Source organism: Catharus ustulatus, chromosome 1 (assembly GCF_009819885.2).
Source record: "Catharus ustulatus isolate bCatUst1 chromosome 1, bCatUst1.pri.v2, whole genome shotgun sequence".
NCBI lineage: Eukaryota > Metazoa > Chordata > Aves > Passeriformes > Turdidae > Catharus > Catharus ustulatus.
Genome location: NC_046221.1, coordinates 69,813,154 through 69,841,133, shown reverse-complemented (window position 1 = coordinate 69,841,133; position 27,980 = coordinate 69,813,154). Strand labels below are relative to the sequence as shown.

The following is a 27,980-nucleotide window of genomic DNA, read 5'->3' as shown; positions in this document are numbered from 1 at the left end:
CTCCCTCCGTGCCTGCCTCCCGCAGAGCTTCCGCCGGGCCCGGTGCCGCGCCGTGAGGTCATCGCGGCGCGCCGGCCGCGGGACCGCCCCCAAGGAGCCCCGGACCACGAACGTGCGGGTGTGGGGCTACGCTGAGGGCGAGAGGCGCGCACGGGTGCGGAGCAGGGCGGCGGGGCTGGAGCACGAGTCCTGTGAGCCGCGGCTGAGGGAGCTGCGGGTGTTAGCCTGAGGCAGAGCAGGCTCAGGAGAGACCCGACTGCTTTCTACAACTGCCTGAAAGGAGGGTGCGGCCAGGTGGGGATCGGCCTCTCCTCGCAGGTAACCAGCGACAGGGCAGGAGGACATGGCCCAAAGTGTGTCAAGGGATGTTCGGGTTGGACATCAGGAGGAATGTGTCCGCAGAAAGGATGATTAGATACTGCAGTGGGCTGCAATGGCTGACGTGGGGGAGTCACCATTCCTGGAGGTGTTTAAGGAAAGACTGGACGTGGCGCTTGGTCTAGTTAACATGGTAGTGGTTAGTCATAGGTAGGATTCGATTATCTCAGAGGTTTTTTCCAATCTCATTGATTCTCTGATTCAGAAAGAGACATACATTAAGCAACTGATTTTGCTTCTAGATGCAGCAAACATGAATAACAACTGCTGGACACACAGGCTAAAAAAAACCCCTCAAAACCAACAGAAAACAAACAAAAAAACAAACAAAAAAAAGCACAGCTGTCTCTTTTTACAAGTATTAAAAAAGTAAAAATTATGTAAAATCCCTGTAACTTTCTTTTAAAACCACTTCAGAGCACAAAAGATGCTCGGTATGAGAAAGACATGGAGCTCCTGGAGGAGGTCCAGTGGACAGCTACATAATTGTTTAGGGGACTGGAACATTTCTACAATGAAAGGCTGAGGGAAGTGGGCTTGTTCAGCCCTGAGAAGAAACAACTGAGAGGGAACCTTATCAATGTGTATCAGTATCTGAAAGGAGGGTAACAAATGGATGGAGCCAGGCTCTTCTTCGTGGTGCCAAGCAATGGAACAAGAGGCAATGAGCAGAAACTGATGCATAGGAAATTCCACCTGAATATGAGGAAGTTCTTTACTGTGCAGGTGACTGAGCACTGGAACAGATTGTCCAGAGAGGTTGTGGAGTCCCCCACCCTGGAGATACCCAAGTACCTTCTGGGTGCAATCCTGTGCCATGTGCTCCAAGATGACCCTGCCTGAGCAGGGAGGTTGGACCAGATGAGTCCCTGTGATCCCTTCCAACCTGACCCATGCGGTGATTCTGTGAAAGCATTAGGATATTTTCAATATACTTCCCCTCCCTCCTGGCCACTTATAAATTACAGTGTATTAACTTCAGTTTGTGACTTTTTTTCTTTTCGCTACTCAATAATTTCTAGAACAGGTTGATTCTATTTAGGCCATTGCACCTATTTTTTTTTTCTTCTTTTACACCTTTTTTTTTTTTTTAATCTGCAATACATACCACACTTCTCAGTGTCATTGTACGGTCAATGAAGAATAAACTGGATTCTGCTATAGCTGCTTCAACCTTTAGTGTCCTGAAGGCTTCCTTCCTACCTGGAATACCAGAAAGGTGCTAGTTTAGCTGGAACAATTAGTAGTTCATTAGTAGAAAACAGTAGTATGTATTCTTTGTTAGGCATTAGTTCTGCCCATGTTCTACTCTGCATAGCTTTTATAAGTAGGAGCAATTGAGTGGCTCAGGAAAAAAAAAGAGACTTTTTAAAGCTATTAGAAGTGACACAAAAAAATTATTCTGTTATTAAGTCCTGTGCCACATCATAAAAGGTTGAAAACTGCTCACGGAAATTACTACATGGTTGGTTTTTTTTGACAATATCTATAATCTTCTAAATTCAGGCTCAAAACTGAGTTAATTGGTTTTGTTGAAACAATCTATGCCCAAATCAGGCAAAATATAGCTGGAACCTGTCTAAATAATAAAATGAATCTTGCATTGGGAAGTGTTCAATACTTCAACTAACATTATTATTAAATTTAGCATAAATATATAATGTAAAGTAGTTTTTCACTCCATTGTTATGTAGTCTGTAAGTATTACATTAATTAGGCAATTAGTAGATATAAGAATTATTTTTAAAATAGTTTCCTCCTACATTATCTTTTTTCCTGAAAGTGACCACCTATTGCAACCTGTAAATTAGTATTTATATTTTTCCACTTGAATCAAAATCATGTATCTGACAATCACCAGTAAATTACAATCATACATATATATTAATAATATCTGCAGAATATTCCAGATGCTCAATCATCACTACTGATTTGGGCTAGAATTGTTCAAATATTAATTTTACCCTTTCCAGCTTAGCTGCCCTCCTCTCATAGCCTCTCAGACAAGTTATTTGCCCCTCTAAGCCCTATGCTCCAGCTTTTTATTTGTTAGGAAGGAAATCCTGTAGTTGAGGGGCTTTGTAACTTCTGCATTTCTAGGAAAGAGTTTGTCATGATGTTGGAATTATGAGACTGCAACAAGGGCAAATCCTGTGACAGATAGTTGCATTGGTTTCTAAGACTACTGTTCTGAAAACCATTCCTCCTTTGTTTGAATAATGCCAGTTTTTGCTTTTTTTCCCCTTTTTTTCTTTTGTTGTATTTGTGACTGGTTTTGTTTATTGTTCCCCTGCTTACTCTCATTGCCCAGTCAAGCTTATTTTCAAAACATATTTTAAAGAAATTAAGGAGGACTTAAAGAGATGATGGCTATAAAAAGACAATACTTGTGGAGCCCCTAACCTGTCAGTTTGTAGAAAGTAGTCATCAAGTCACAAAAATATGGAAATGGCTATGGCTTGGAGCATGAAAATCAACATATGTAGTCATCATGTATTTTTCTGGAAAATAGGCTAAATAACCTCTGTCATTTTTGCCGTGCAATGGAACCTGCTTTCTCTTTTAGGGATCACCCTGCCACTTCCCATTAGCATTAGCAGCACTCTGAATTGCAAAATCTTCAGATGAACGTGCCGAGTCCTGTCATTTCCCCCACAGGCTGTCTGGCGATGATAATCCTCTAAAGGATAATTTCATCCAAGTGGCGATGTCCGAGTCAAATGCCGGCAACAGGCAGGGAAACCCAAACCTGTTGAGGCAGACATCTGCCCAGATGGGAGGAATCGGAGCGACGGCCTTTAAGAGGGCGAGGCGGGGGACATACTTTGTGCCAGCAGAATAAGTCCAAGGGCTGCACCCGTGATGGGAGAGCAAGACCATGATCATGATGGCTGGAAGTTTGCGGGCTGCGATGCCGATGCTGGCCTGAGCAGGCCCGGGGCTGCGCTCTTTGGAGGGGTGCCTTGTCACATTAGCCGGGCGGCCACTGTGTTTGATGCTCAACCTGGACAGACAGGCCTGCCAGGCAGAAACTGCTCAGGCAGATGATGCTGGGGAGGACAAAAATTATCCACTGCAAGACTGAGAAGACAGATGACACCCAGCAGGAACAGCAAGCCAAATCTGCAGAATCCACAATGCAGCTGGCTAGCCCGGGGCTACCTGCCTCTTTGAAGAGGAATAGACATCACCTACGAGCTGTCAAATTAGATCACCAGCCTGAAAATGCTGAGAGAGATTTAGTTCTTCCAACAGAGAAGGGAAAGTTTAATGGATGAAAATTTTCCTAAAGGGGCCAAGGTAGCGTGGGAGGGGAAAAGGGAAATCCTTCAGATGCAGCAACAATGAAAAATTAATCGCCTCCCGCCTGCCTGCAGAGTGAGAGATGGGATGCGCGGTGTTCTGTGGCAGCCGAGCTGGCTGTAGTCACTACCAGCGTGGAAAATAAAGGCCACGCCTGCAGGAACATGCACAGAGCAGCAACAAGTAATGCTTGCTACAAAATCGATGCCCCTTTCCAAATCTGTGATATCTTTGTGTCACCCTAGGGCTGGGCTCTGAGGTAGGATACATCTCATGTTCAAGACATGCAGCAGTGGAATACAAAGGCCCAGTCTGAATATGAAGACTCAGCAAAGCAGGAGGTGCATGATGGCATTTCCCCTTTAATTTCCTTTGCAATAAAATTCCAGCACAAAGAAAATGTGTGCAATCGAGGTCAATTTTGATAAATAAATAGAAAAAAAAGTTAGGATTACCAAGTGAGTAAGCATGTGCTCAGGTGTATGGTGAATATGAAACGTGGCATTTCCATCAGGGACAGCAGCAGCATGATCCAATTATAGATGCAAAGAAGAAATACTGCTCTTGGGGGGAAAAATATTAAATGTAGCAATCCATTAAGCAGCTGCATCATTGCAATTACACTTTGAAGTTAAAGACTGTGAAACACACAGTCTTTAAAGATTAAAAGAGGTGATAAGATTAAAAACCAAAAGGGGAAAAAAATCAAATAGGCCTACAGAGCTGTCTTTCTAGAAAGAAAAAAGGTAGAAAAAATTTTTATACAAGGTTCTGTATACACATACAATTGTAAAATCAGTTTATGGCCATACCAAGCAAATCTACTTGAAAAATCTATTCCCAGCTTCTGCGTTCAACACAGTGACAAACCGTAAATCACCTTCAGATATGCAAGCAGAAGATGTTAGCACATCAGAAAGAATATGAACCATTCTAAATAGAAGAGCTTACACTGGATTTGTTAATGATTTTATAGTTCTATCACTTTATTTTCCTCTCTCTCAGCTAATTGATTTTAAGCACTTTGTCCTCTTTCAAATCAACAGCTGACTTTTATTCATCTATTATTTTTTTAACCAAGCAAAAAATAGATACCCAAGTTCCACTGTTCTTCTATCTGTAATGCTACTTGGTCTATTTCACAGACAAAACCACTTCTAAGTCACATTTTCATATAAAATAGTTAACATAAACGAATGTCTTATTTGAATTGCAAAGTACATCTACATTAAACCTTAGTTACGAGTCTCAGCTCCCTGCAAATAACCCAGGATCCACACCCACACTGAAGGGTCCAGAATAACCTTCCATCAGCTATAATTGAAATTAATGTATGTATATGTGTGTGAGAGAGAAACAAAGTTAAATTGTATAATTATTTTATTTTTGACTTTTTATCAAGATACTCCAAAGATGTAACGCCTATTGGAAAGTCTAAGGTGCACCTCACAAAAAATACGCTCCCCATTTCTAGGCCTATGTGCTTCCAAAGATTCGGCCAGCAGCATGAAATTCCTAAGAGAAGGTCTACTTCAGTTTACAAATATTTTGAGGAGGATTAGTAGGCCATAGAGAAGAATACAAGATGAAAAGATTAAAAATATATGAGAATATAATTTCTTACAGGCAAACAGCTAAGGAGTTTGCTAGGAGGCTTCATTGGCAAAACTTACACTTTCTGCACAAAGAATCTTGGGAAATTCAATAGGTACAAACCTATCGACAGCAAATACTTACTGTGAATGGGGTGACGAAAGGTAGCAAAACTTGCTGGATTGGACTGTTTCAAATGTGAACCAGAAGTGATACCTTCTAACTCATTTTCTGTGTGAAATACTGGGATGCCAACCTGGAAGGTAAATCGTTGATGACCAGGAACACAACAGAAAGCATGTTACTCATTTAAGCTATCATAAATAATTTATTTAGTTTTGCTGCTGAAAAGCCTTCACTTGGGTTCCATCTGAATGGTCAGATTTTCCTAGTCCCCAGGTCTAAACTGGAACTATTTTTTTTTTTTTTTTCAGTGTAACCTTTCCAAATTTCTCATTCCTGGTCACTCTTTCCTAATCCCATATTAAACCTGGATTTTTCTATATATCACTGTTGCCCAGTTACAAGTCTCAGAGCAAGAAACACCCCAAGACTTGAGAAGTCAAACTGAACTCTCACTTAAAAGTGAAGTTACACACACAAGGACAACTAAAAATCAATCAGCACATTTCTAACATACCTTATGCAACACTTGAACACCTGGTTCAACCTGGTTGGTCTATAAGCATCTTGGCATCAAGGGAGAAAAAGTGCTAAGTGTAGGGTTTCACTGAACACTTACAATTATCGTATTTATTTCACTGTTGAATTCTTCTGTTGCTGAAAGGTTGTCATGCAGCACTATCTCACCATATGGCAACACACTCAAGTCCCAGGGGCACATACTTATAAGACCATAACATGTCAGGCCCCTTGAATAAATTAGAACAATTATGCAAAATAATAATACTGCAATGATGAGATACATTAACAAATGAAAGTGTTGCTGTTCATGAAATGCTGTGAAAATAAATTCCACACATCACTGTGGTCATCATCATCATCAAAATGCAAAGTAACAAAAGTAAAACATTACAGTGCCCTTCAGCAACTGGAGTTTTAAGAATGGAGAAAAGGGTTGCAAGGGAGCAAAGTCTCTTTTACTGATGTTTAGTGAAAGTGTAATAAAGTATTACAGAAAGAGGAAGTAGCTTTAAAAGCAGCTGAACATTTACCCAATGCAAACCCTTTACATAAACCATCAATGTTAATTTGAGAGCTCCCACTACACACCTCATCTTTCAAAATTATGAAGCATAGTTGTAAAAAATGTACCTCAGTCTCAGACCAACTCAGAATTGTGTGATTTTTCAGAAGTTTTCTTACAGATTTATTTGTCCTTGATCAAAAGGCATTAGAGAAAAAGGGTAGAGGCAAGAAAAAATCAATACCATCTGGTTTTCCCAGTCATCTCTCTAAGGGCAAAGTCTCAATTCATCCTTCTTTGCTTTTAACCCTCTATCCCCCTAAGTTTCCCTAGCAGGGGAAAAAAAATTGAAATATGCTCAAGTTACTATATGATAATGTCCAAATGCCTTTTAGATAGTAGAGAGTTAAATATTACTATTCCACTTCTAAACATTTCATCTTTCTACTAGGTGAACTTTTTTCTTTAACATTTCAGCAGCAAGTAACATTTTTGTTCTACACCAGAGAAAATAAAACTGGCACAAGAGGCTAGGGGATACTGCAGCAGTAGCATGTTGCCAACCTGAGAAATCCCAATACTTGCAAACAGCAGCTGTTTGGGATTAAAAAAATATGACATTTTGTAGTATCATCTCTACAACAACCTGTCTGAAAAGATAACAGTATTGTTCCCAGCAACATTTAGCTCTGGCTCAATTTCAGTGTTCTTAGCTGTAATGTAAACTGTTTTCATGGATGAAGGGTTGCACATTTACTTTAAAGAATTTAAATCATTCTCACTTTCAAAAGCACAGACAAAAGTAAGAAATCCGTAAGATGAACGTGAGACTTCCCCTAAACCTGACCAAATGCACTGATGATTCACACCCATGCTCCCCGCTTCTGAAACAGAAAAAGGATTCATTGTAGCAGAATTTAGTAGAAGTGCAGGTAGGTCTTTTTCTAATCTTACCATCCCTTGCTCCCACACAAGGGGAAAAAGCACACTAATTGAATACATAGTATTAGGTAAAAAATGTTTGAATAAACTGGATATTAAGAATACAAGTACTGACAGTAAACACATGAAGCTCTCAGGCAGTGGAATATGAAAACCTTTGAGAATAAAGTTTATAATGTACATTTGTACTAAAGCCCACTCCACAACTCTAGCAGATCTCAAGACTTCAGAGAGATCTTTGTAGTACCTAAGGTGAGCTTCTAAATAGCAAGAAACAAGAGTAGCTAGAAGTGGAGAATTAAGTGCCTAGGAAACGGTGAGAAATTTCTGAAATTTGTGCCCTAAACGTAACTTGGTATGCCTGTAAACCTTTAGTAAAATAATTAAAAATAAAATTGTGTATCTACAGAAAACACCTATTAGACTCTGGAATTGTCCAAGTTATGCTTACCCTTGCAATTTTCTTCTGTCCATTTATGTGTCAGTATTTTAATGACCTCATCATCTACTTCTTTTATTTATTTTTTTAAAAGGACTTCTAACATTCGAAATGCTTAAACATCTATCCAAGATAGCTTTTTTATATTTACTGGGTGAGAGGCTGCTAAGTAGCACATTAAACAAAATAATGTACAAGTGAAATTGTCCACTAAGCACTGCTGAAGAAACCAACAGTTTATTTATCAATTAAAATATCAAAGTATTTCTATATTTCTTTCACGTCTTAAAAGAAATGTTACCTGAATTGAGCAGAGGGTAATTAACCAATTCAAATTAGCACTTTTATACCTGTACAAATAAAAATCAGAGAACCACATTCTACTGTAAAATGACTCATCCGAATGGGTGACAACAGTGTAGTTGGTTTTAAAGCCCACTTTAAACACTGCTAATGAACTTGATAGAGCAGCGAATTATCTCAAGTTGAGGGTTTTGGTTGGTTTTGTTGCGGGGGTGGAAAAGGGCATTTGCACTTATGTAAAAAATATGAAGCAAGGCACACCAAAATCCTTAGGAACACTAACTTTGCTACCCAATTTGAAAGGAAATGCTTCTAGACACAAAAACAGTACACCACAAAACAAAGCAGGAAGTGAACTAACCTTTTAAAATCTTTTTTCACTGAAGAAAAACTAGGAAATCTCACAGCCAAATTAAGACTACAGTTTTAAAATAATTTATTCGGTCACATAAATACTTTGTAACATTTGCATGTTCCCTTTTTCACATCCTTGGCACACAATATAGCTCTTAACTTGTACAAAACTAGTGTAAACATCCATGGAAAAAGAAAGGAAAGCTGGCTGACATACATAAAAATGAAATAAATAGCAAAAGGAGTGAATAATTGATGGTAAAAATAATGTAATTTCACTTGAATGTTTAATTAAAAGAACTTCAGTTTTTTAAAAAAATAGTGAATTAAAACTTCATTAAATCTTTCATTTTTGCATTTAATCAGATCCACAATAACAATTCTTTAGTTCTAATTCTTGAATGAACAACAGCAATTCAATGCAGTTGTATTATCTGAGGCATTGACAGTTTCGGTTCACATACAGAAGGTTACAAAACAGTATTTGCAGGTTAGTGGCTTTGGACAGTACAACTTCTAAACTCTCACATCTCATTCCAACATGACATTAAGATTTGCCTTAATGAGCATTAGTGTATAATCTGTTCTTGAGAAAGACGACATTGGACAGATGCTGTCGGACACCTGGGTAATGCTGAATGTGGTTGAACCAACGAGACACATTTAGGTATTTCTCCTTTTCTTGCACTGTGAGGTCCACCTGCATGGGGAATAAATACAAGGCACCAGTAACACCCGGCACTGCATCATTAGAATCATAACAAATGGTAAGGCAAAATAAAAGTGGATCATTTTACAAATTATTTAAACTCAAGTAAATTGTTACAGTCCAGCAGTATTCTATCCTAATTTCACATAGTAAAAGTCAAACTTAGAATATGTGTGGAAATTTAATCTACTCAAAGGAACAGACCTGGAGTTGGAATACACAGCTGATACAGAGCATGATAGAGGCGGGGAAAAGCTTGCATTAATTTCATGCATCTCTCTACTCATGGTGTCAGCATACAGTACTGGGCAGTGCAGGGAAGAGTTCCACAACACGCACAACGCCTTCATGTTCATTTAGCAGACAGTCTTGTCTCACAGGCAAAGAGACTACTTCATGTTTCAAGGTGCATTTTAAGTACAGGAGTAAGCTTTTCCCAGGCAATTTCAAACTGGATAGGATAACTGGAAGTTGTTTTGTATGACTATTGCTGAAAATGGAATAGTTACTAAGAATCAGCACAACTTAACTCTTCAGATCTGCTAGCTTACGTTATTAAGACAGCAATAGTGTGATTCAAATTACAACAGTAAAACAAACTGGAAACCTGCCCTTACTTCATAAAAATATTTAAAGTACTATCATGCAGAACAGTTTCAAGATCAATCAGGAACAAGTCTCTATCACACTATTGCAACAGCTCCTTGTCACAGGATATGTGGCTAAGATTAATGCAGAGCTTCAAGCCTATCTTTAATCAGAACACTGGCTTGCTTAGGTGAAGTATACAGTTACAGCTACAGATCCAAATTCTACCTTTAAAAGTCTTTTAAATGTAAGTCATCAGCATCCTCAAAGCTTTACAACAAAGTCTTCTATTACTTCAGAGTCTTTAAAGCCAGCTGTAGAAATACTCCCATCTTGTATCACCTGTATTACTATTCTTGCTTAGCAATTTTCTTATTTCTCTGTAATCAAGTTGGCTTATCAGTTTAGACCATAATCTCTTTTCTCACATTAGCATACTACAACTGAATTACAAATGGGGTAGTCCTCAGAACAGACTATAAAACCTGCACCAAGAACAAAATGTGATCCTCACATCAACTACCCAAGCCTATCTCACCAGTACTGAAACCAATCAGGATTCATCTCACTTCATTTTCAGTCAGCCAATTAACCATCAAGCTTAAATCTTGACAATGCTGACAGTCAATGAAAAAGGGCACATCTGTAGAGGACAGTTTTAACAGATAAATGATTATCTCAACATGTCTAATATTTTTCATATTTACATTTCTAAAGCTAATCAAGGTTAATCTCCTCAAAAGCTAAACAGATGGAATATTCCTTACACTTTGTTCTACAAACATTAGATTTTACGAATGCTGCAGGTTCACAGAAAATTTGGTCTTGGGCACAAGACAGCTGGAAACCAATCTGTTTCAACAAACTTTGGACCACAGAAAGAGCTAAACATACTCATTTACAGATATTCACTACGAGTAAAATGCTGCTCTTTAAACCCAAGTCTTATGTTAAATAAATTTCACCTTGTGACATGCTACCCTTTTGATTTCAGGAATTTCCTATCAGATTCACTGCTTCTTCTTGCTGTTCTCTCACACAGCCCAGCACTTGGCTTAGAACTGGGAAGCTTTAAAAATGTAGCAGCAAAAAGAAAGTAAGGATATATACTAGATGATGAACTAATGGAAAAATACTGGGAAAGAACAATTCCAAGGAGTTGCAGAAGGAATTCTAACAGCATTAAAGCTCAGTATTTAAGAGCACAGTAACGCTGGCAGCAACCAAAAAGCAGGGATCCTGGAGCTGCTCCTAAACCCACATAGCTGCTCTTCCTAGGGAATGTACCTGTCAGAATACAAGCACAGAACTACAGATGTATTTCTGTAACAACTTCTGCAATTCTGCACTGCAATAAAGCCCAGCTCAGGCAGCATGAGAAAATCTGCTTTTCTTGCTGCTGGCATGGAAATGTAAACACTGTTCTTACAGTTGTATAGTCTGATAGAAATGCACAGACAAACCATAAAAAACAGCCACATATTTTTGCTGATCTAGAAATATAAGAGTTATTGGCAATTAACCAAGTGAATAGCACTAACCAGAACAGCACTAACAAAGGGAGGGAAAAAAAATCTAGAATGTTTAAAGGCACTACAAATGAAAAGTGGAAGCTATGGTAATAGAAGACTGTTTCACAAACTGCCTGAGTATCTGCAAGTGCAGTATATTCAGGACCAAAGGAAAAAAAAAAAAAAAACAGTACCATTTAGGGAAAGATACTTTTGATCACCTGCAGTGTGTGATAATTAATGGTAGCTGGATGCTGATGCTTGATATGAAGCTGGGGGACCATTTACAAAGTAACACAGTACCTGAAAAGAACTATGTGTGTGCTCTAAGGCAATCTAAAACTACTGGAAGTGAAGATATTTGAGTATGAGCAAATACTAAAATACTGAAACTTTACGTGCCTTGAGTTTACAATAACCTTTTTCAAGTCTTTAATGGATAAGCACCTGGTTGTGGAAAGGCTGAGTTAAATTTTAGATTTTGCAGCAGATACAGAATTTCCTTCCCATAATCTTGTACTGGTAATTATCGATCTTCACATTTCTCCAATATAAATCAAAAATAAAAGTCTGGAAAATTAGTCCTTTCATTCTGTTAGCATTGTGAAAAAACATCTGAAGGGCAAAACAGACAGCTAGGCTAATAGTAAGATCCCTTTTTGTACTCAAGGCACAATAAGCAAGATATTTTTACTTATTTACATAATTTACTCTATCAGTAAAATATATTAAAAAGCACTTTGTGGCATGCTCTACTTTTTACTCAGAACATAACTCTTAGGTTAATTGTTTAGAGATCACTTCCATGGCATTTTTTACAACATTTTGTTAGATGGGTATTTTCTGTTCTTCCTCATTAAATTAGATAATTCCCCCAAGTTAAGAAAGGCTGCTGTTCTGCTGTTAAAATAATTATTTGCTATTAAAGCAATTATTTTAATAGCAAAGAAGCAGACACTTAATTTGACAGACCTTTTTTTTTATGTCATGAAAAAAAAGAAAGTCTTTTTCTTCCACCACAAAGCTCACTGAGGGGAACCAAGGTGGTTATCATACAGTGCAACTCTAAGTTTCTGAAAGGGCTAAAAATACACAAGCTTTAATTATATTCTCTTTCTGTAGCGTTGGGGATGCAGGCATAAAGCCCCATTCCCACAACCTGCAGGTCACAGAAAATCTAAAAATACCTGCCTACATATGAACCTCTTCAGCATGAAGAAAAGGATAGATATTATCTGACTTTTTAAACTTAGCCTTTCGATATGGGAGAAAGAAAAAAAACCCAACAGCTGGATGGTGTATTTCATGACATACATGTACTTTCATGTAGTTTTGTATAATTTTCTGCTGTTAAAGGAATAAGCCTAAAATTACATTTTTTTAAGTTAAAACTTCGCAATTCTGTTCAAGAACCATTTTTAGCATCGCTGCTTAGAAGAAAAGCTTGTTACCGCTGTACTAAAATAAGTAACATATCAGCAAATATTAACAAAAAGTCATGGCAATCTGCTTATAACAAGAAATGTTCCTTATGGAAAAAATAACTCCAAAATAAACTACTATTGTAGTCTCATTACAGTTCAATATTAGTGGTTCTGACTCAACGACCACTGCTTAGTTTGTTTTGTATTTGATCACATTTGGTTTGACACCAAAATTTTGACTGAGGCATCTTCCATTTGCAGATTTAAACTTCACCAATAAATCATTTTCCAAAGCTTATTAAAGAAATTTTGAAGTCAAATATATAGATTTGAGATCGCTTCCTCGGTTCTGACAACATTTTTGAAGTATAAAAGCAGATCAATCATCATATTCATTATTTCTCTTGAAATAAAACTGGGCTTATGCTGGTCAAATATATTTAAGAATGAAGACATCTGGAAACTTTAAAAAAAAATTTAAAAAATCCCCCAGATTAGAAAACAAGTTCATTGTCACAGGGGGAATTTAATGCTTAATGATTGCCTAAGCTAACCTCAAGCAATGCTTCTAAATTCATGTTTGCTCTGCAATGTATGCTTTAACCTAGTAGAACTTTATTGTTCATATTTATCCACATATATATTTCTGTAATTGAAGTGTCTGCAAGACAATATTAATGCTATATGCATGGAGACATCAATTATATATGACAATGCAGATCACATTGATTGAAAAGACAGTATCAAGCATTACACTTTTTGGCTGTTTGTGACCTATATTATGATGCAGAACAGCATATACTATTTAGTTCCTGCCTTAGTACTATGAGTGTGCATTTCTAATTAAAAGACCCAAAACAGATTCTGCAAGACACCTGAAACACTACCTGTGAATCTGATTCTCACTGACTGAAATAATAATTACTTTCTCACAATAATGGATTTTTAAACACATTGCACTATTGTGTTTATTATGATAACTAGAAGGGACAGGGAGAATGAAAGGCAGGCACACAACAGCAGAATTAAGAGTTGCTGCTGTCCAGTAAATAACCTCAGTTCAAATGGATGTGCCAGGACAGTGAAGAACCAGACTCCAGAACCACCCCCTGGATAAGGGGAAGGACAAAATGAAGATGGGAAGGGGGAATGAATAAAAATATGCATGATCTATACTCAGAGAAACTAAGATACCACAGGTGAAGAACTGAGCTATAGCAATGATTGCTCTTAAAAACTTCTCTAATGAAACATCAGAAGAGTTTTAAAGTTTTACTACTTGGCTTATTTAGGATGATCATGGTATGTCAGTAATATTTACAGTATTCCATCACTAATGTCTGTGTTAGCATGTAGTTTTTAGTCTATCAAGAGCAGAGATTAACCTTCGAGATACTACCAGTAATGTTTTCAGATCAATTCTCTAGCCAGCTTGATGGACAGCAAGATCTGTGTTTGTTCTATGCCCCATGTCTCCCATTTCTACCTCTGTTCTTAAAGCATCATAGAAAATACATATTGATATTTAGCACAAGGCTTAGCTGAAGCAATGATGGATATGACAAACTGCTTCTCTGAACCACATCACATGAGGAGATAACAGCAGCTTTCTCTGCCTCTCCCATAAAGATTATGGCAGAGCAGCAGCTCTGGACATAGTCTCTTCTGATCACAATAAAAATAATTAAAAGACATTAAAAAAATAAAATCACAATATTCTACAGTTCAAGATCCTACCTCTATATGTTTATCAATTCTGAAACCTTCAAAATACATGCAATTCCTAGTTGGTAGCTTTTAGATTTTTGTATTTATTTACAACAGTCACCCCATTGCTGGTCCTTTGTACCCTTCTGATTCAGAAAATTACCTTCGATGAAATCAAACATTTCAGAAACAGATGCCGTACTATAAACTTGTCCCAACTAGTGTCTGGGTGGTTGCAGGCACCCAGGAGCACCAAGTCATTTGTTTTTACCATCTGTTCTATTTCCCAAAGCAATAACTTGTATCTTTTCATCTTGATTAGGTGGTCTACTCTAGAGCAAACTCTAAATTTAAAATATGCTTGGATCTTCCCCTGCCAAGGTGTTTTTTTTTTTTTTTTTTTTAAATCTCATGAACTTGTACTCTCAAACAGAATATACAATCATATTTTTAGAAAATTCTTACAGTCTTTTTTATGTCTGCATATCATACGTGAAAGGCAACCCATTCTGACACTAATCAACACATCTATCCTACCACTTAAGACATTTTACAAGGTAAATATGATTTAACAGAATTAATTCTATGTGACTTACTCTAGCACGGTTTTAAAAACCTTCTGAAATGAAGCTTCCCTCTCCTCTGCCTGACACTCATTTGAACTTTTACTTCTGGACGAGCAAGAAAGAGATATATTATAAGTTCTCTTTAATTTCTGGTAGAACTTCATTGCTTGATTGCCCCTCCCCTCTGCTTCCATTTTAAAATGTAGTATTCTTCTACACTTCTCCCAGAGCTCTGCTTTTAATTGTATAAAAGTAACCATTCACCCAGTTGATTGAATTCAATTCTCAGACACACATGCATTTGTCAAAAGCATCTTCTTCTAATTATCCTCACTCCCCCCCTCGATTTTCTTATGCAAAACTGACTGATTTCATCTTCTCCCAAGAATTTAGATCTTTTTATGTGAGTCCTTTGGTTTCTTCCCACTCCAGAGGATGACAATGGCTCATTTACAAACACATTCCAGTCAAAATGCAAATAGCTTCTACTGCTTTATCTTTAAATTAACACTTGGGGATCAGAACTGAAGGTGCACCAATTTTTAAGAACTTCATAGTAGTCTGAGTAGACTACAAATAATCTTAACATCTTTCCACTCAGAACAAATTTATTTTTGGGGTGGTTTTTGTTTTCGTTTTCCTCCTAAGCACCAGCTCCCCCATGTTATTTTCAATATTATATACCTTATCAAGTCTTATCATTTAAGTCTGGAAACACAAATGATAATTTGTTATGGCTCAAACTTTTTAATATGCATTAAGGAGCTTAATTTACATGCATTTGTATTCCTCTAATATTTACAAAGTTAGTTCTTTCAGTTCTGACACATCCTTTCAGCTTCATTTAACTGTTTCCCCATACTTCTGTGACTGCAGTTCTGTAGTTTAGTCATGTTTCAGACTTGAACAGGCAAGAGTCCTCAATCCTAGAAACACAGGGATAGGTATCATCCTTGCTACATTTGGCAGAGGAAACTAAAGCATTCTGACACTACAGGTCTTTTGACAGATCCACAGCTTTTTTCTTTATTTATTAAAGAATAAAATGAAAAACTTAAAAACAAGTTTTATATTTCTCTGTTCTGTTCATTAGGTCAACTTGTACAACACTAAAGTGGCCTTTAGATAAATTACAGTAGTTTCACGAATACAAGCCGCACGGATTATAAGCCGCACTTCCGGTGCCTCGACAATGTTGCTGTCTTTGTCAATAGATAAGCCGCACCCCGAATATTAGCCGCACTTTCGTTCGTCGCGAGAATCCGTGCGCAGCTTTCACAAATTGGCCAATTAGTAACAGGATCGCGGCATAGCGGGCTTTACTGGCTCGGGGCGGGGCCAGGAAGGCTCGGCCCGCTCATGGTTGCCGACGGGGCTGGGTAGCCCAGCTCGGCGCCACGGCTCGGCGGGGCTGGCCGGGTGGTGCTGCCGCTGCCGCCGGGCTCGCTGGCCCCCCTCTCCCGTCAGCACCGCCCCGCTGCCGCGTTCCCTAGCCCTGCTGGCGGCCTGCCGCCGCCCGGCTCGCTGGCCGCGCCGCGTTCCCTAGCCCTGCCGGCGGGCCAGCCACTGCCGCCGCTGGCAGGCATGCCGGCCGCGTCGCCGCTGTGTTCATGTACTCGCCCTGCCGGCGGGCCAGGCACTGCCGCCGCTGGCAGGCATGCCGGCCGCCTCGCCGCTGCGTTCACGTACTCGCCCTGCCGGCGGGCCAGCCGCTGCAGGCTCGCCGGCCGCCCCCTCCTGTCTGCACCGCCGCCGCGTTTCCTCGCCCTGGCCGGCACTGCAGGCCCCCGCACCGCCGGGCTCTCCCACGCTGCTGGCCCCGATTCTGCTGGGCTTCCCCCGCTGCCAGGCAGCCCCACCCGTCGGCCTTCCTGCTTCTGCCATGCTCCCCTGCACTGCTAGCCCCAGTTCCCCCGGGCTCCCCCGCCCTGCTGGCCCGGGCTCTGCCGCCCCCCCTGCCCCACCCTGCTGGCTCAGGCTCTGCCGCCCGCCCCCCACACTGCTGGCCCCGCCTCTGCCAGGCTTTCCCACCTCAGCCGGGGCCGGCCGGGCTCCAGCTTGGCTTGGGGCTGCCGCGGGCTCTCACTTCCGTGTTGGCAGCTTTTAGAATTTTGTTAATAGATTAGCCGCCCCGGAATATTAGCCACACTTCCGGGTTTCCACCAAAATTTTGGTCAAATTGGTGCGGCTTGTATTCGTGAAATTACTGTACAATTATAATAGTTGCACATATAAAAATGAGGCAAGTAATGCTTACCATGATATGATGCAATCCATAGTACATCAAAACGTCTGCTAAAGTAAAAATGTTTCCTGCAAGGTAGACTTTATCTTCAAGGTGCATGTTAAGATCCTAAAAAAGAAAAAGTCATTGTACTGCTGTAGTACTGACTCTGTGAAACAATATATTAAGGCAGTTGTTAAAAATAAGAGACGTTTCCTCTGGAGACCATGCATATAAAATAAACACCAATTTTAAATTATCCCAACTCAGCAAACTGTTAAAACAAACAATATAAGAAGTGACAAGACAATAAAATAAAATATCTTTCTTTGACAGTGAGAATTAGGTAAAATTTCAATGCTGGTCTCTACACAAAGTGCTTCATATGTACAAAAATTTTTGTAAATGCAAATGCAATTTATTTTAGGATGACACCACAGAAATACTTTCAAGTCTGTCTTGGCTTCAAAACACTGAAATTAAAAAATTAGAGAGTTGTGTATTTATTATGAGTGCAAATTCAAATATTTAACATTTGATTAATAGAAAATGCAGTTCTGTGATAAAAGGACAGCATACTGTTCTTCCAGCAGTGCAGCTGGTCAGAAGAGTTCTGGAATTGCAATGTCTAAGAACCAGGGAAGCACATAGGGATAGTGGGGTGAGAGACAAGGTGTTTCAGTCTTGATGCTGGTAACTTGATGTCCATCAGCTGCTATCACTTGACACTTGCTTTTATTAATGCTGAAATTACTGCCAGCTATTCTTTGTGACTGCTATTGTCAATTCAGCTGCTGTCCAAGTCTCTGAGAGATTTTCAGCATTTTAAGAGCATCTCTCAACTGTTCCAGACCAGAGGCTACAAGGGTGGGGTAGTAGAAAGCTTCCATTCAGGTTCAGTAAATAATTATTTAAAATGTATATTAGCAGAAAGACCCCTTTTCATGGCTTTTTGTATACAACCATTCTCTGCCAGAAAACAAGAGGCTGACAGGCTCAGTGTTGCTCAAGCTTATCAGTTCTGAGGACACAGGCATCACTCATCAGCTCTCCTCACCTGTCCTTCCTTTTCTCCAAATCTTACCTACCTGCCATCCAATTTATGCACCTTTCTGCCCCCTACTTTCCTCTAAAGAAATGTAAAAATAAAACTACCTACTCTAACCTGAACTCTAGCATAAGCCAGCTTTAGTTTTACAACATTATTTACAGACATCTACAAAAACAGTTTCTCAGCTTTTCCTTGGATTTGGAAACTCCCCTAATCTGAAGGAAATAAGCACACATCCTCTGCTTAAGCCACTCCCTCCCCCTGCCCTAGAAACAGAGGTAAGCAGCTTAAATGTAACTAACATTTTCAAAAATTTGTGTTTTTCAGTCTCAATTACAGCACATTCCATTTTCAGACAACATCTTATTGAAAAAACAAGTCTTGGGCAAAGGGGTTAATACTTCGTGAACATTTACAAACCAGTATCTGGCCTTAGGCATGCTGCACTTTTTGTGGTTACATAATTTTACTGATACAGAGATTTCCTATAATGCATATATTGAAAATAAACCAAGACCAAAACGCAAAACTAGAATGCTGAGACTTCAAGACATCCAACCTTGCATTTGCTTTTGACAAGTTTGACTCCATTAAGCCACCCTACTATTCTTTGATAACCTCTTCATGACAGGGCTCCTGTACTTCTGTAATATTTGAACATCCCCACGTCTGCTTTGATTTCTTTTATTAGAGCAAATCAGGGAAACATATTAACCCCTGCATAGTTAAAATTCTGTAAGGTCAACTGCCCGTGGCTATGTTGCTTCTTTTCTTTAGACTGGTTTACTTCTTTGTTCATGTTAGTTAGTGCTCGAATTACCTCAAACATGTAACTACAGTTCTGTGGAATTTCCTACTCGCAACACAAAGGCAAATCCAATGTTAAGAAGAAAAAACTTGCAGGAAGAAAAAACTTCAAAACTAAAGATCTACTTACGAGGAAAAAAAAATCCCACAAACTTGTCATTTTGAAATAAATTCTCTGACCAGTATTTTAAATTTCAATTAACCAGAAATTCCACATGCATTATAATAAAAACTACCACCACAGAAATTATACCTTCTCCCCCTCCTCCCCCATTCTTCTTAGCTTAGGGTATGGAATCAGGATTTAGTAAAGTAAAAAGCTCATTATCTCTGAAGTTACCATCACCACAGTTATTTTCCTGCAGAAAATTTTGGATTTCTGCATCAAAGAAATTACAGCATGCTAATTCTGAGTTTTTATATTGTACGGGTACACCCAAAATAGTCATCAATTAAAAAAAAATCCTAAAACTTTAAAGGCAAGGTAAGCCATTACAGCATGAGCAATTATTTATTCTGGGTCATCAAATTTTATGAAGTCAGTTAACTGAGCAAATTGAATTTGACAAAAACGGTTTAGTCTTGTATAAATTAGCATTAGTTTACAATTCTGGTTTTGAACATGTACCTTCCCCCCCTAAAATAAAGACAGATATTCTAATTTCATTCTGTAAGTCATGCTAATTCAGAAACACCATATTTTTTTCAAGTGCATTAAGCACATTTAGTTAATCCCACTTTGTGGGTTATGCTTCCCATGGATGATTATATTACTGGCTAATAACAGACAGTGCAAAAATTCCTGCAAGTCAAGTTTTGCAAGTGACAATAGTATGAAAGTGAAACAGTGTTCCTGTTCTGGAGAGATTAAGGAAAATATCAACACAAAACTGTATAGAATTTCTATTACGTGCAGAAAATTCAGGTCTGCTGGCTGTCATCTGAATAGTTTGTCATTCTGCTTAAATGAATTCAGTTATAAATACATATTATAGTATTGGCTTTTCGCAAATATTAGATTGGATACTATATGTGTGGTGTTGAAATGGTTTTAAATATTTTTAGGTTTTAATGGTTTTAGGAGTAATATAGGCTGATAAAATGTCTTTGTAGTAAGTGAACTACCTGCTTGGTTGGCTAACACCCAGTGAAGACACCTGCGACTGATACTCCAGTTACCAGCACTGACCATCTGTAGAAATTGAAGACCACAGTCCAAATTAAGATTGATAACAAAAATAAATTAAAATCACAGCCAAGAAACAGGCAGAACCAAGGAGTGGCCATGTAAAACAGTTCCTGGAATATGGAAAATAGTTTATAGAAAAGTTTGAAAATGTATGATAGGTCTATGAACATGCAACAGGCACCCAGCTGTTATAACCTTTTGCTTTATTGTCTCCTGTTGTCTTTTATTAAACCTTTTAATATCTATCAGGAAAATAAACTTGTTTTCCACAAATTCCATATATACAAACCCAGAATTAAAAGACTAAGATAGTCCTGGAAGTTGCTTGTAACTACATAAACTTACCATCGCATTCTCTCAGGAAACTCTTTCTTAAATTTCAGATAGGTATACTTAAGGCATAGCTGCATTAAAATGCATTAATATACACTGAACAACTGCAGCAGTTCAAACATCATTTTTGGGTATGAGGGGGAGAAAAGTAACAGAAAGAAGAAACTGTTGTATTATTTGCGGGCTAACTGATTGATTTCCATTTGCTTGTTCAATGGGGAAAAAAAGAATCCAATATACAGCCTCTATCTAGCAACAGCTCAACACATCCCATTCAGAGCACACTTCTGAGCACCCCCAGCATTTCCTACTGCCTGTTAAATATTCAATCCAATGGCCCCTAATCCATTTGATCTGCTCAGGCTGCTGACTCCCTGCCAGTCACTGCCAGTTGTGACAGTGGCTCGGAGACAACTCAGGAGCTTCCAATGGACATAATCACACTGATTTTGTTCTGGATATCTTGCCCACAACACCCTGCTGGCATATGTGCTTCCCTTACCCACAGAAGCATGTCCTTTCAGTCAGCAAGATTCTCGAGGTCATTTATGCCCTAAATGCTTTTGTATCCCCATGCAAAGACAAAAAGCTGAGCACTCCCAAATGCTTCACGAAAGCCCCTGACAATGCAGAAGCCAAGAAAGGGTTTCTGCAGCCACATCCAGGAAAAGCAAAACTACACTTTTGGTACATAGACATATTTTTAATTGTCATGCAAGACTCCTCTCTAACTGGCAAACTATGAGCTAAACATGGTCTGGAAGAAAATTATATTACTGAGTTTGCTGTACAAGAAGAAAAATAATCAACAAATGTTTCAATAACAAAAATTCAATCTTTAAACCTGTAAGTGTGCAAAAATATCCTGCTGCTAACAGAAGAGGTAAAGAAGTGAATGCAAAATTGAAGTTTGAAAAGTGATGTTGGACACGCTTGCCAAAGCGGGAAACCATCCCATTCAGTCTCAAAAAACAGTGTACAGAGCTGTGGATTAATGGCATGAACAGAGCATGGATTAACCTGCTTTTTTACCTCTGGAAACAGTAATTTCTCAAGCAAGCACATTAAATAGAAATTACAGCTCTCTTATTCTGATTTCTAATTGGATTTCATGATTACAGGCAGCACAGGAGATTGGGATAAAGCTAAATGAAATCATGGAATATTGTTCTGTATGAGACACTGAAGGTAGTACACAGAGATTCTTAGTTATCATCCTCCAGAGACCAGAGGTTTCTACATTTCTTAGATGCTGAATTTAACAAATTACTAGTTATTTATTAGAGGTTTCTTAAGATGGGGTGCGATGGGGGAAGAATCCTCGGGTTTAAAAGTAGTTTCATGATTATAAGCCGCACCATATTGACTAAAATTCTGCTCCCACCCCAGAAATGCAGCTTACACTCAGGAGCGGCTAATATGTGAAAAATTTTCTGAAATTTCCAACCCCAGAAGTGCAGCTGAGGTGCTGATCCAAGCACCTGCCAGTAAAACCCGGGATTGCGCGATTGTTACAAATTGGTTACTCTGTTGCATGGCGGGTGGAGGCGGGCTCCGTGCCAGCAGCGTGGTAGGGGAGGCGGAGGCTCCCTCCTTCAGGCAGCGCAGCCCGGGGAAGAGATGGGGGACTCCGTGCTGTCATCCCCATGGCTTGGGGGGGAGGCAGGGGGCTCCGTTCTGCCATCCCCACAGCTCGGGGAGGAGGCAGGGGCTCCCTCCTGCCGGACCCACAGCCCGAGGTGGGAGGCGGGGGGCTCCTGCCCCTGCCTGCCACTGCAGGAGCAGGTAGGCTCTGCCCCCGCCTGCCATGGGTGCCGGTGGGCTCCGTCCCCACCAGCCGCCGCGGGGCAGCGCCGGGCCAGGGCAAGCGAGCAGCAGCGCCGAGCTGGGCCACCTGGCCCTGTTGGCAGCCCCGAGCAGGCCGAGCCCGCACGGCCCGAGCCGAGCCAGTAAAGCCCGTGATTCTGTTAATACTTGGCAACTTTGGTGCACACAGGTCCTCGCTGCGAACGACAGAGCGGCTTATAATCAGGTGCGGCTTATGTACGGACAAAGAACAAAATGCTGCCGACACCCGGAGATGCGGCTTATAATCATGAAATTACTGTACATTAAATTGAACAGAATTCAATAACACTTAAGCAGAGATCTGATGACCCAGGGGTTCTCAGTTCCTTCCATGAGGAGCAGAAAAACCACTAGTTATCCGGCATGACAACTCAGAAATTTGCAGAGTGTTTTTTTCCTATGCAGCTTAATGTATAAAAGATTATACTCTTTTATCCTGTGGAAAAGAAAGTTAATATGCTGATCCCATTTATTTTGTCAAGCACAAATTAAAATTAGACAAAACTCAATAAGCCCTTTACTGGCCCATTCTGAATGCTGTAGCATTTGCTCTGGATGAATATAAAAACCCTGGTTGAAATGGTCTGTTTCACCATTTTTTTCCTGCCAAGTAACAGCTTTAGGCAACATGTTAGTAAGAACAATTTAACAACCTATTTTTGTCAAGCAAACAGAAAATCCTTCCCATTCAAATTAACAAACATGAAAACAGTTATTTACTGACATCTTGTAGAACCACATCAGTTAAGGGTTAAATAGAGGCAACCTAAAGTTTATAGCAGAAGTGACTGAACTGTTTTTGGTGCAGCTTATTATAAATTGTGGCCCTAGGCGGTAACCGTCCCAAGGCTGCCATTGTGTATTCCAGAGACGTCATAAAATCACAGCCTCAGACTTCCCTTCCTATTCTAGTTTTTTTTTCTAGTTTTTTTTGTTTGTTTTTTTGTTTTTTTTTTTCCACCCATACTCCCTTTTGGGACAGTATACTTTTATGGTAGGCTGCCCCTTCTCTGATTAATCACGGTGGCAAGAGAACAAATTACAAAAAAACCCCCTTAATCGCTATACTATGAAATTATTAGTGCTGGAACAATTCTGCAGCAGCCTTGTGTTAAAATAAATTCTGGTTACTCAATATTTGCTAAAAAAATAAATTCTCAGAACAACTTTTAAATGCATTTAAAGGCAGAGATTCTCAAGTTACAGTGATTGTTTCTCAGTAAGGAAATTTTGCTTTGCTTGGAAACACTTGATTTAGCTACATATTTGTATTTCAGCATACTGTCTTTTCTACACAGCCAGTGTCACTAAGGCCAAAACAAAAAAGAGATCCCAGCTTCAGCAGGAAACAGGCATATCTCTGCATTTGGTTTTAATGCTGCAATGCAGTTCTGCAAACACTCACACATATCTGCTGACACTGCAGGAATCATCACTAAAACCATCCTGAACAGATGAATTTTGTTATAACAAGACAGAAAACTTGCTTTAGGCTTTTATATGATAGAAAGGCAAGAAAGGTAAATGGAAGTTAGTTATTTGTTCTCATAGTCTTCTCACAGCTTGGAAGAACAAAAAGTTTCAAGTTTGTTCAAAGAATGACTGAAACTGCGTGACTCTTGTCATAAAAGTTTAGACAACAGGGACCTCCAAGGGCCACCTCATCATACCACAGATAAACCTGAAGTTAAATCTTGATTAGTCAGTGCCTCCTTCAATCAAGTTCTAAAAATCCTACAGGGTAGACAAGTTTTCATGCTGTATCTCTAGAGCAACCATGACTGTGAAGGTTTTGATAGCATTTGCAAATATAAAGTAAGAGCAGATATGTTATGAAAAGAGAAAAACAGAAGCAATGTAAACAAACTCATGATTAGCCAATGGAATATATTCCCCAGACACAATGAAACTAAGATAACTCAGATTATTTGGGGTTCAAGCAAGAGAAATGGTTTGTCAGGATTTTCACTGAGTTGGTAGATAATGCAGGCATGACAGGCCTCAAGATCAAGAGGGTTGTCACCTCAAAAAGTAATAAAGTTTTGTTTTGTATCATTTTAAGATGCATTTTCCTTGCTTCAGTTTATCTTTGGTTTCTGCCAGAAGTATTACCACTCTACCAGCTTCAAGTCAACCTTGCTGCTCACAAATTTCCAAATTCAGACTCACTGGCAGCACTGAGCAACATAATTCTCCATCTACAACATACTATAAGAACTAGAAAAAATAAGTACTTTAAAAACTGATCGAATTTCACTGCTCTTTTATACACACTTTGTAAACAGTGCTTAACAGAGTAAAGCACATTTTCCCTTCAAGTTGTCTCCACAAGACTGCAAAAATACTGATTACTATTAGTTGGAAGAAGTAAGGAAAATAGACTAAGTTTTCCTATCTGCTCCTTGTCATCTAACTGTTCAAACCAGGCAGGACCCTTGAGATTCTCTTTTCTGCTTCAACCTGTTTAAGAAGTAAGCTTCCACCTACAAGAAAAGTTTAATAACAGCAGACTCAGGACTCCACACAAAGTGGCTCAATGTGAAGAACAGTTTTGTAGAGGTTCCTTTAGGATTTCACTTTTCACACACAATTCTGTCCAGTACCTCCTTTTAGCATCAATACCAATTACCACAGCATCAAGTATAGCTTGTATCCCATAACCGCCACATCATTAGGAATAGCTCTTAAAACACTCAGAGAAGCATTATCCTGGAAGACAACACCACCTTGCTTATAACCAAGGGTTTCTGAAGATAGTAAGAAACTGGCACCTCACACAGCTGAACAGACTCCAAACTGTGTGGAACACCCTTCATAATTTACAGCCATTGAGCACTGCAAGAGCTCTGCTTCATGTATTTTACAGTTTTAACTGTTTTCCCATTTCGGGATGTTGGGGTACTTTTGTCAATAAAAGTGAAAAGCAGCAAGAGGAATAAAACTCAGTACTTAGTGATACTGTCAAGCCCATAGCACTTGTTAAATTTTATTAACTGTATGCTCATACACACATTAGCACTGTAATCTTCTTCAAAGTCTAGCCACTCCAAAATTCAGTGGCAATTAAGTACTCCTTACCTTCAGAATTGTTCTAGTATCTTCCTTACTGGAGCCTCCATTTACTCGGGTCACTCTGTATTCCAGCCACTGCTGCACCACAGCCTTCTCCTCAGCAGTGCTTCCCAGCAGCTGGTCTTTCCTAGCCTGCCTGACCAGGTGGGCAGCAATGGTCACCAGCCCTGTCAGCCCAGGGCCATTGTTGGTTTGGAGAACAGGAACCTGGAAGTGGAAACACAAGAGTAAGACCAAACAAATAGTTGAAGAAAGCAGTCTCTATATGAATGACTTCTGGTTTTTTATGTTCCCTCAAAAGGACCTTTGAAGCAATAGATCAGAACTTAGAAGCAATCACGGTAAAGTTGGTGCCACCAAAACCAAGTCTGTGTTCACTTTTTGCTCTTTGGGGTATTTTATTTTCAATTCTTACAGAAGAACATGAACAAACCAAGACACCTTTAGCTTCAGTTAACCAAATTCTGCCAATATTAGGCAGAAATAGCATTACTTGTTCTAACACCGGCAGAAATCTTATTAACTGGCTTCTAACTAATCTCCAAATTCAGGACTCTGACGTAAGACTGTGAAGTCAGTAGCATCCCACTTCTCTCTGAGCAAGCAGGCTGCAGTAACCACACCCCCTTAAAAGCTTATTCATATGTCCTGCACCATGCCAAAAGCGCCCTGAACAGCAGTCAGGAGCTCACTGGTACCAGCCAGGCAACCCAACACACCTCCACCCTTAACAATGTCTTTGTGAGTGACAGCAGCATGAGTTCAACTGTGGGAAAGGAAACTGAAACACCACCTCAAGAAATGAAGTGAGTGCAATATTATTTTTGTAGTCATATCAAGAATCTTTCACTACCATTAAGTTTTTTTCCACTCAGCATCCAGCCAGAAAAACTACACACAGACCTAGTTATTTGAATTTTTCAGCCTTATGCTTTATGGTAATAGTATTACATACCAGCTGGGCTGTAAAATAATTAAGGCAGCTTTTGCAACTGAAGAACACATACAGATATTCAGGGCTCTATTCATAAACAGTCAATTAAAAAACCCCATAAATATAAGGCAACTGCAGAGCTTCATTTCTCAACCAACCTTCTCCAGGAAGGAGGATCAAACAAAGGGCTCACAAATTTGTGACACCCCCAGTTCTACATTGCATTTTTCGTGCCTCAGGTTGCCTCTTAAACCATGGAACCTAATGTTTCCATACAAACTTTGAAACATTAAAACATCCAGAACCACAGAATCATCAAAGTTGGAAAGGACCTTTAAGATCATCCAGTCCAGCATCCCCCAGCACTGCCACTGCAACCCCTAAACCACTAAATCATCACCCAGTGCCACATCCAGACACCTGTGATGTTTAAGCATCTCCAGAAATGGATACTCCACCACCTCCCTGGGCAACCTATTCCAGCACCACAAGAGGAAAACCACTTTAACATCTAATCTGAATCTCCCTTGTCTCAGCTTAGGCCATTTCCTCTGGTCCTCTCACGGCAGGCACAGTAGATGGACCGGCTCCCACTCCACTAAAACTCCATGTCAGGTAGGAGTACTTTAAAAGAATAAAATATTTAAGAGCAACACGTCCTCAATACAGACATCTTCCTATTATTAAAACAGCACCTTTTCCTTTCCGCTGTAATTTAATCAAGATAGCACAGAAATAATTCATACAGGCGCAAGGAAAGGAGAACGCTGAAAGAACAAGTAAAAGTCAAGCCGAAATCCCTTTCATGACACACGATGATCCTTCCCACAAGCTGAGAGAAGGGGTTTCCAGAACCTACAGGCTCACAGGCAGCGAGGCCCTACAACATCCACAACATATGTGGTTTGGTGAGAGAAAGGCTGGAGGGAGCACAGGTGAGAGCTCGCTCAAGGAGACGTCGGCTGGGGGCCGCAGCCACCATCACAGCGGTGTCTGAAGGGAATTGCCAGGGAGGCGGGAAAGGAAGCTCGGATGGAAGCAGCCATTGGGGAAAGGAGACCAGAGGACACCCGCCCGCCCTCCCACGCGCGTCGCCACCGCCACCCGCTCCAGGCCCCTCCTCGCTCCCTTCACCTGCCGCTCCCCCTGGACGCCGTACTTGTTCCCGCCCGGTAGCCCCAGCAGCCGCTCCAGCAGCCCCAGCTCCTCCGCGCCCCGCACCGCTGCCGCCATGTTGCGCGGCGGGACACGCGGGACAGGGAAGGAGGACGGCAACAACCGCTCTCCCCATTGGCGGGCAGCACCACGGCTCCGCCGAAGCAAGCGCCACTGCCATTGGCCCGGAAGGGCCGGTCAGCCAATCAGAAGCCAAGAGAGGCTCCGCACTCATCCCCTCGGGGAGGAGGGAGGAGCGGCGGGGGTCACAGGCAGCGCATGCGCAGTTTCCCCTGCACGTCCTCGGCCGCACGGTCCGCCCGGCGGGCGCGCGCCAAGCCGCGCCTCTGGGGCGGGGCCCTGTGGGAGGGGGCGGGGCGGCCGTGAGGGGCCGAGGAGGTGG

At 40.3% G+C, this 27,980-nt stretch overlaps 1 protein-coding gene and 1 long non-coding RNA gene across 3 annotated transcripts; one reads left to right on the top strand and one right to left on the bottom strand.

The window, feature by feature from the left end:
* The first annotated feature begins 89 nt into the window (after window positions 1-89).
* Window positions 90-8,670, top strand: LOC116998590. The gene is made up of 2 exons (XR_004418435.1): window positions 90-318; window positions 2,945-8,670. It is a non-coding gene; the product is annotated as an uncharacterized LOC116998590 (long non-coding RNA).
* EEF1E1 (eukaryotic translation elongation factor 1 epsilon 1) lies at window positions 8,518-27,773 on the bottom strand. Of its 2 annotated transcripts, none has more exons than XM_033064412.2 (4): window positions 27,582-27,773; window positions 25,495-25,695; window positions 17,222-17,317; window positions 8,518-9,159 (listed from the first exon to the last, which is right to left on the bottom strand). In XM_033064412.2, the coding sequence occupies exons 1-4, from the start codon at window positions 27,756-27,758 to the stop codon at window positions 9,019-9,021; spliced, it is 615 nt and encodes a 204-aa protein (XP_032920303.1). In that variant the 5' UTR covers window positions 27,759-27,773; the 3' UTR covers window positions 8,518-9,018. The 2 variants fall into 2 exon arrangements, with proteins under 2 accessions (XP_032920303.1, XP_032920313.1); XM_033064422.2 differs by having other exon boundaries at window positions 27,557-27,713.
* Between the last annotated feature and the right edge of the window lie 207 nt (window positions 27,774-27,980).

Excerpts from the sequence above, each read along its gene's own strand:
- EEF1E1 (XM_033064412.2), bottom strand. The coding sequence starts at position 27,758 with ATGGCAGTGGCGCTTGCTTCGGCGGAGCCGTGGTGCTGCCCGCCAATG. Across the intron at positions 25,696-27,581 it reads GGGCTACCGGGCGGGAACAA|GTTCCTGTTCTCCAAACCAA; the intron begins GTACGGCGTCCA and ends TTCCACTTCCAG. Across the intron at positions 9,160-17,221 it reads ATGGATTGCATCATATCATG|GTGGACCTCACAGTGCAAGA; the intron begins GTAAGCATTACT and ends TTCCCCATGCAG.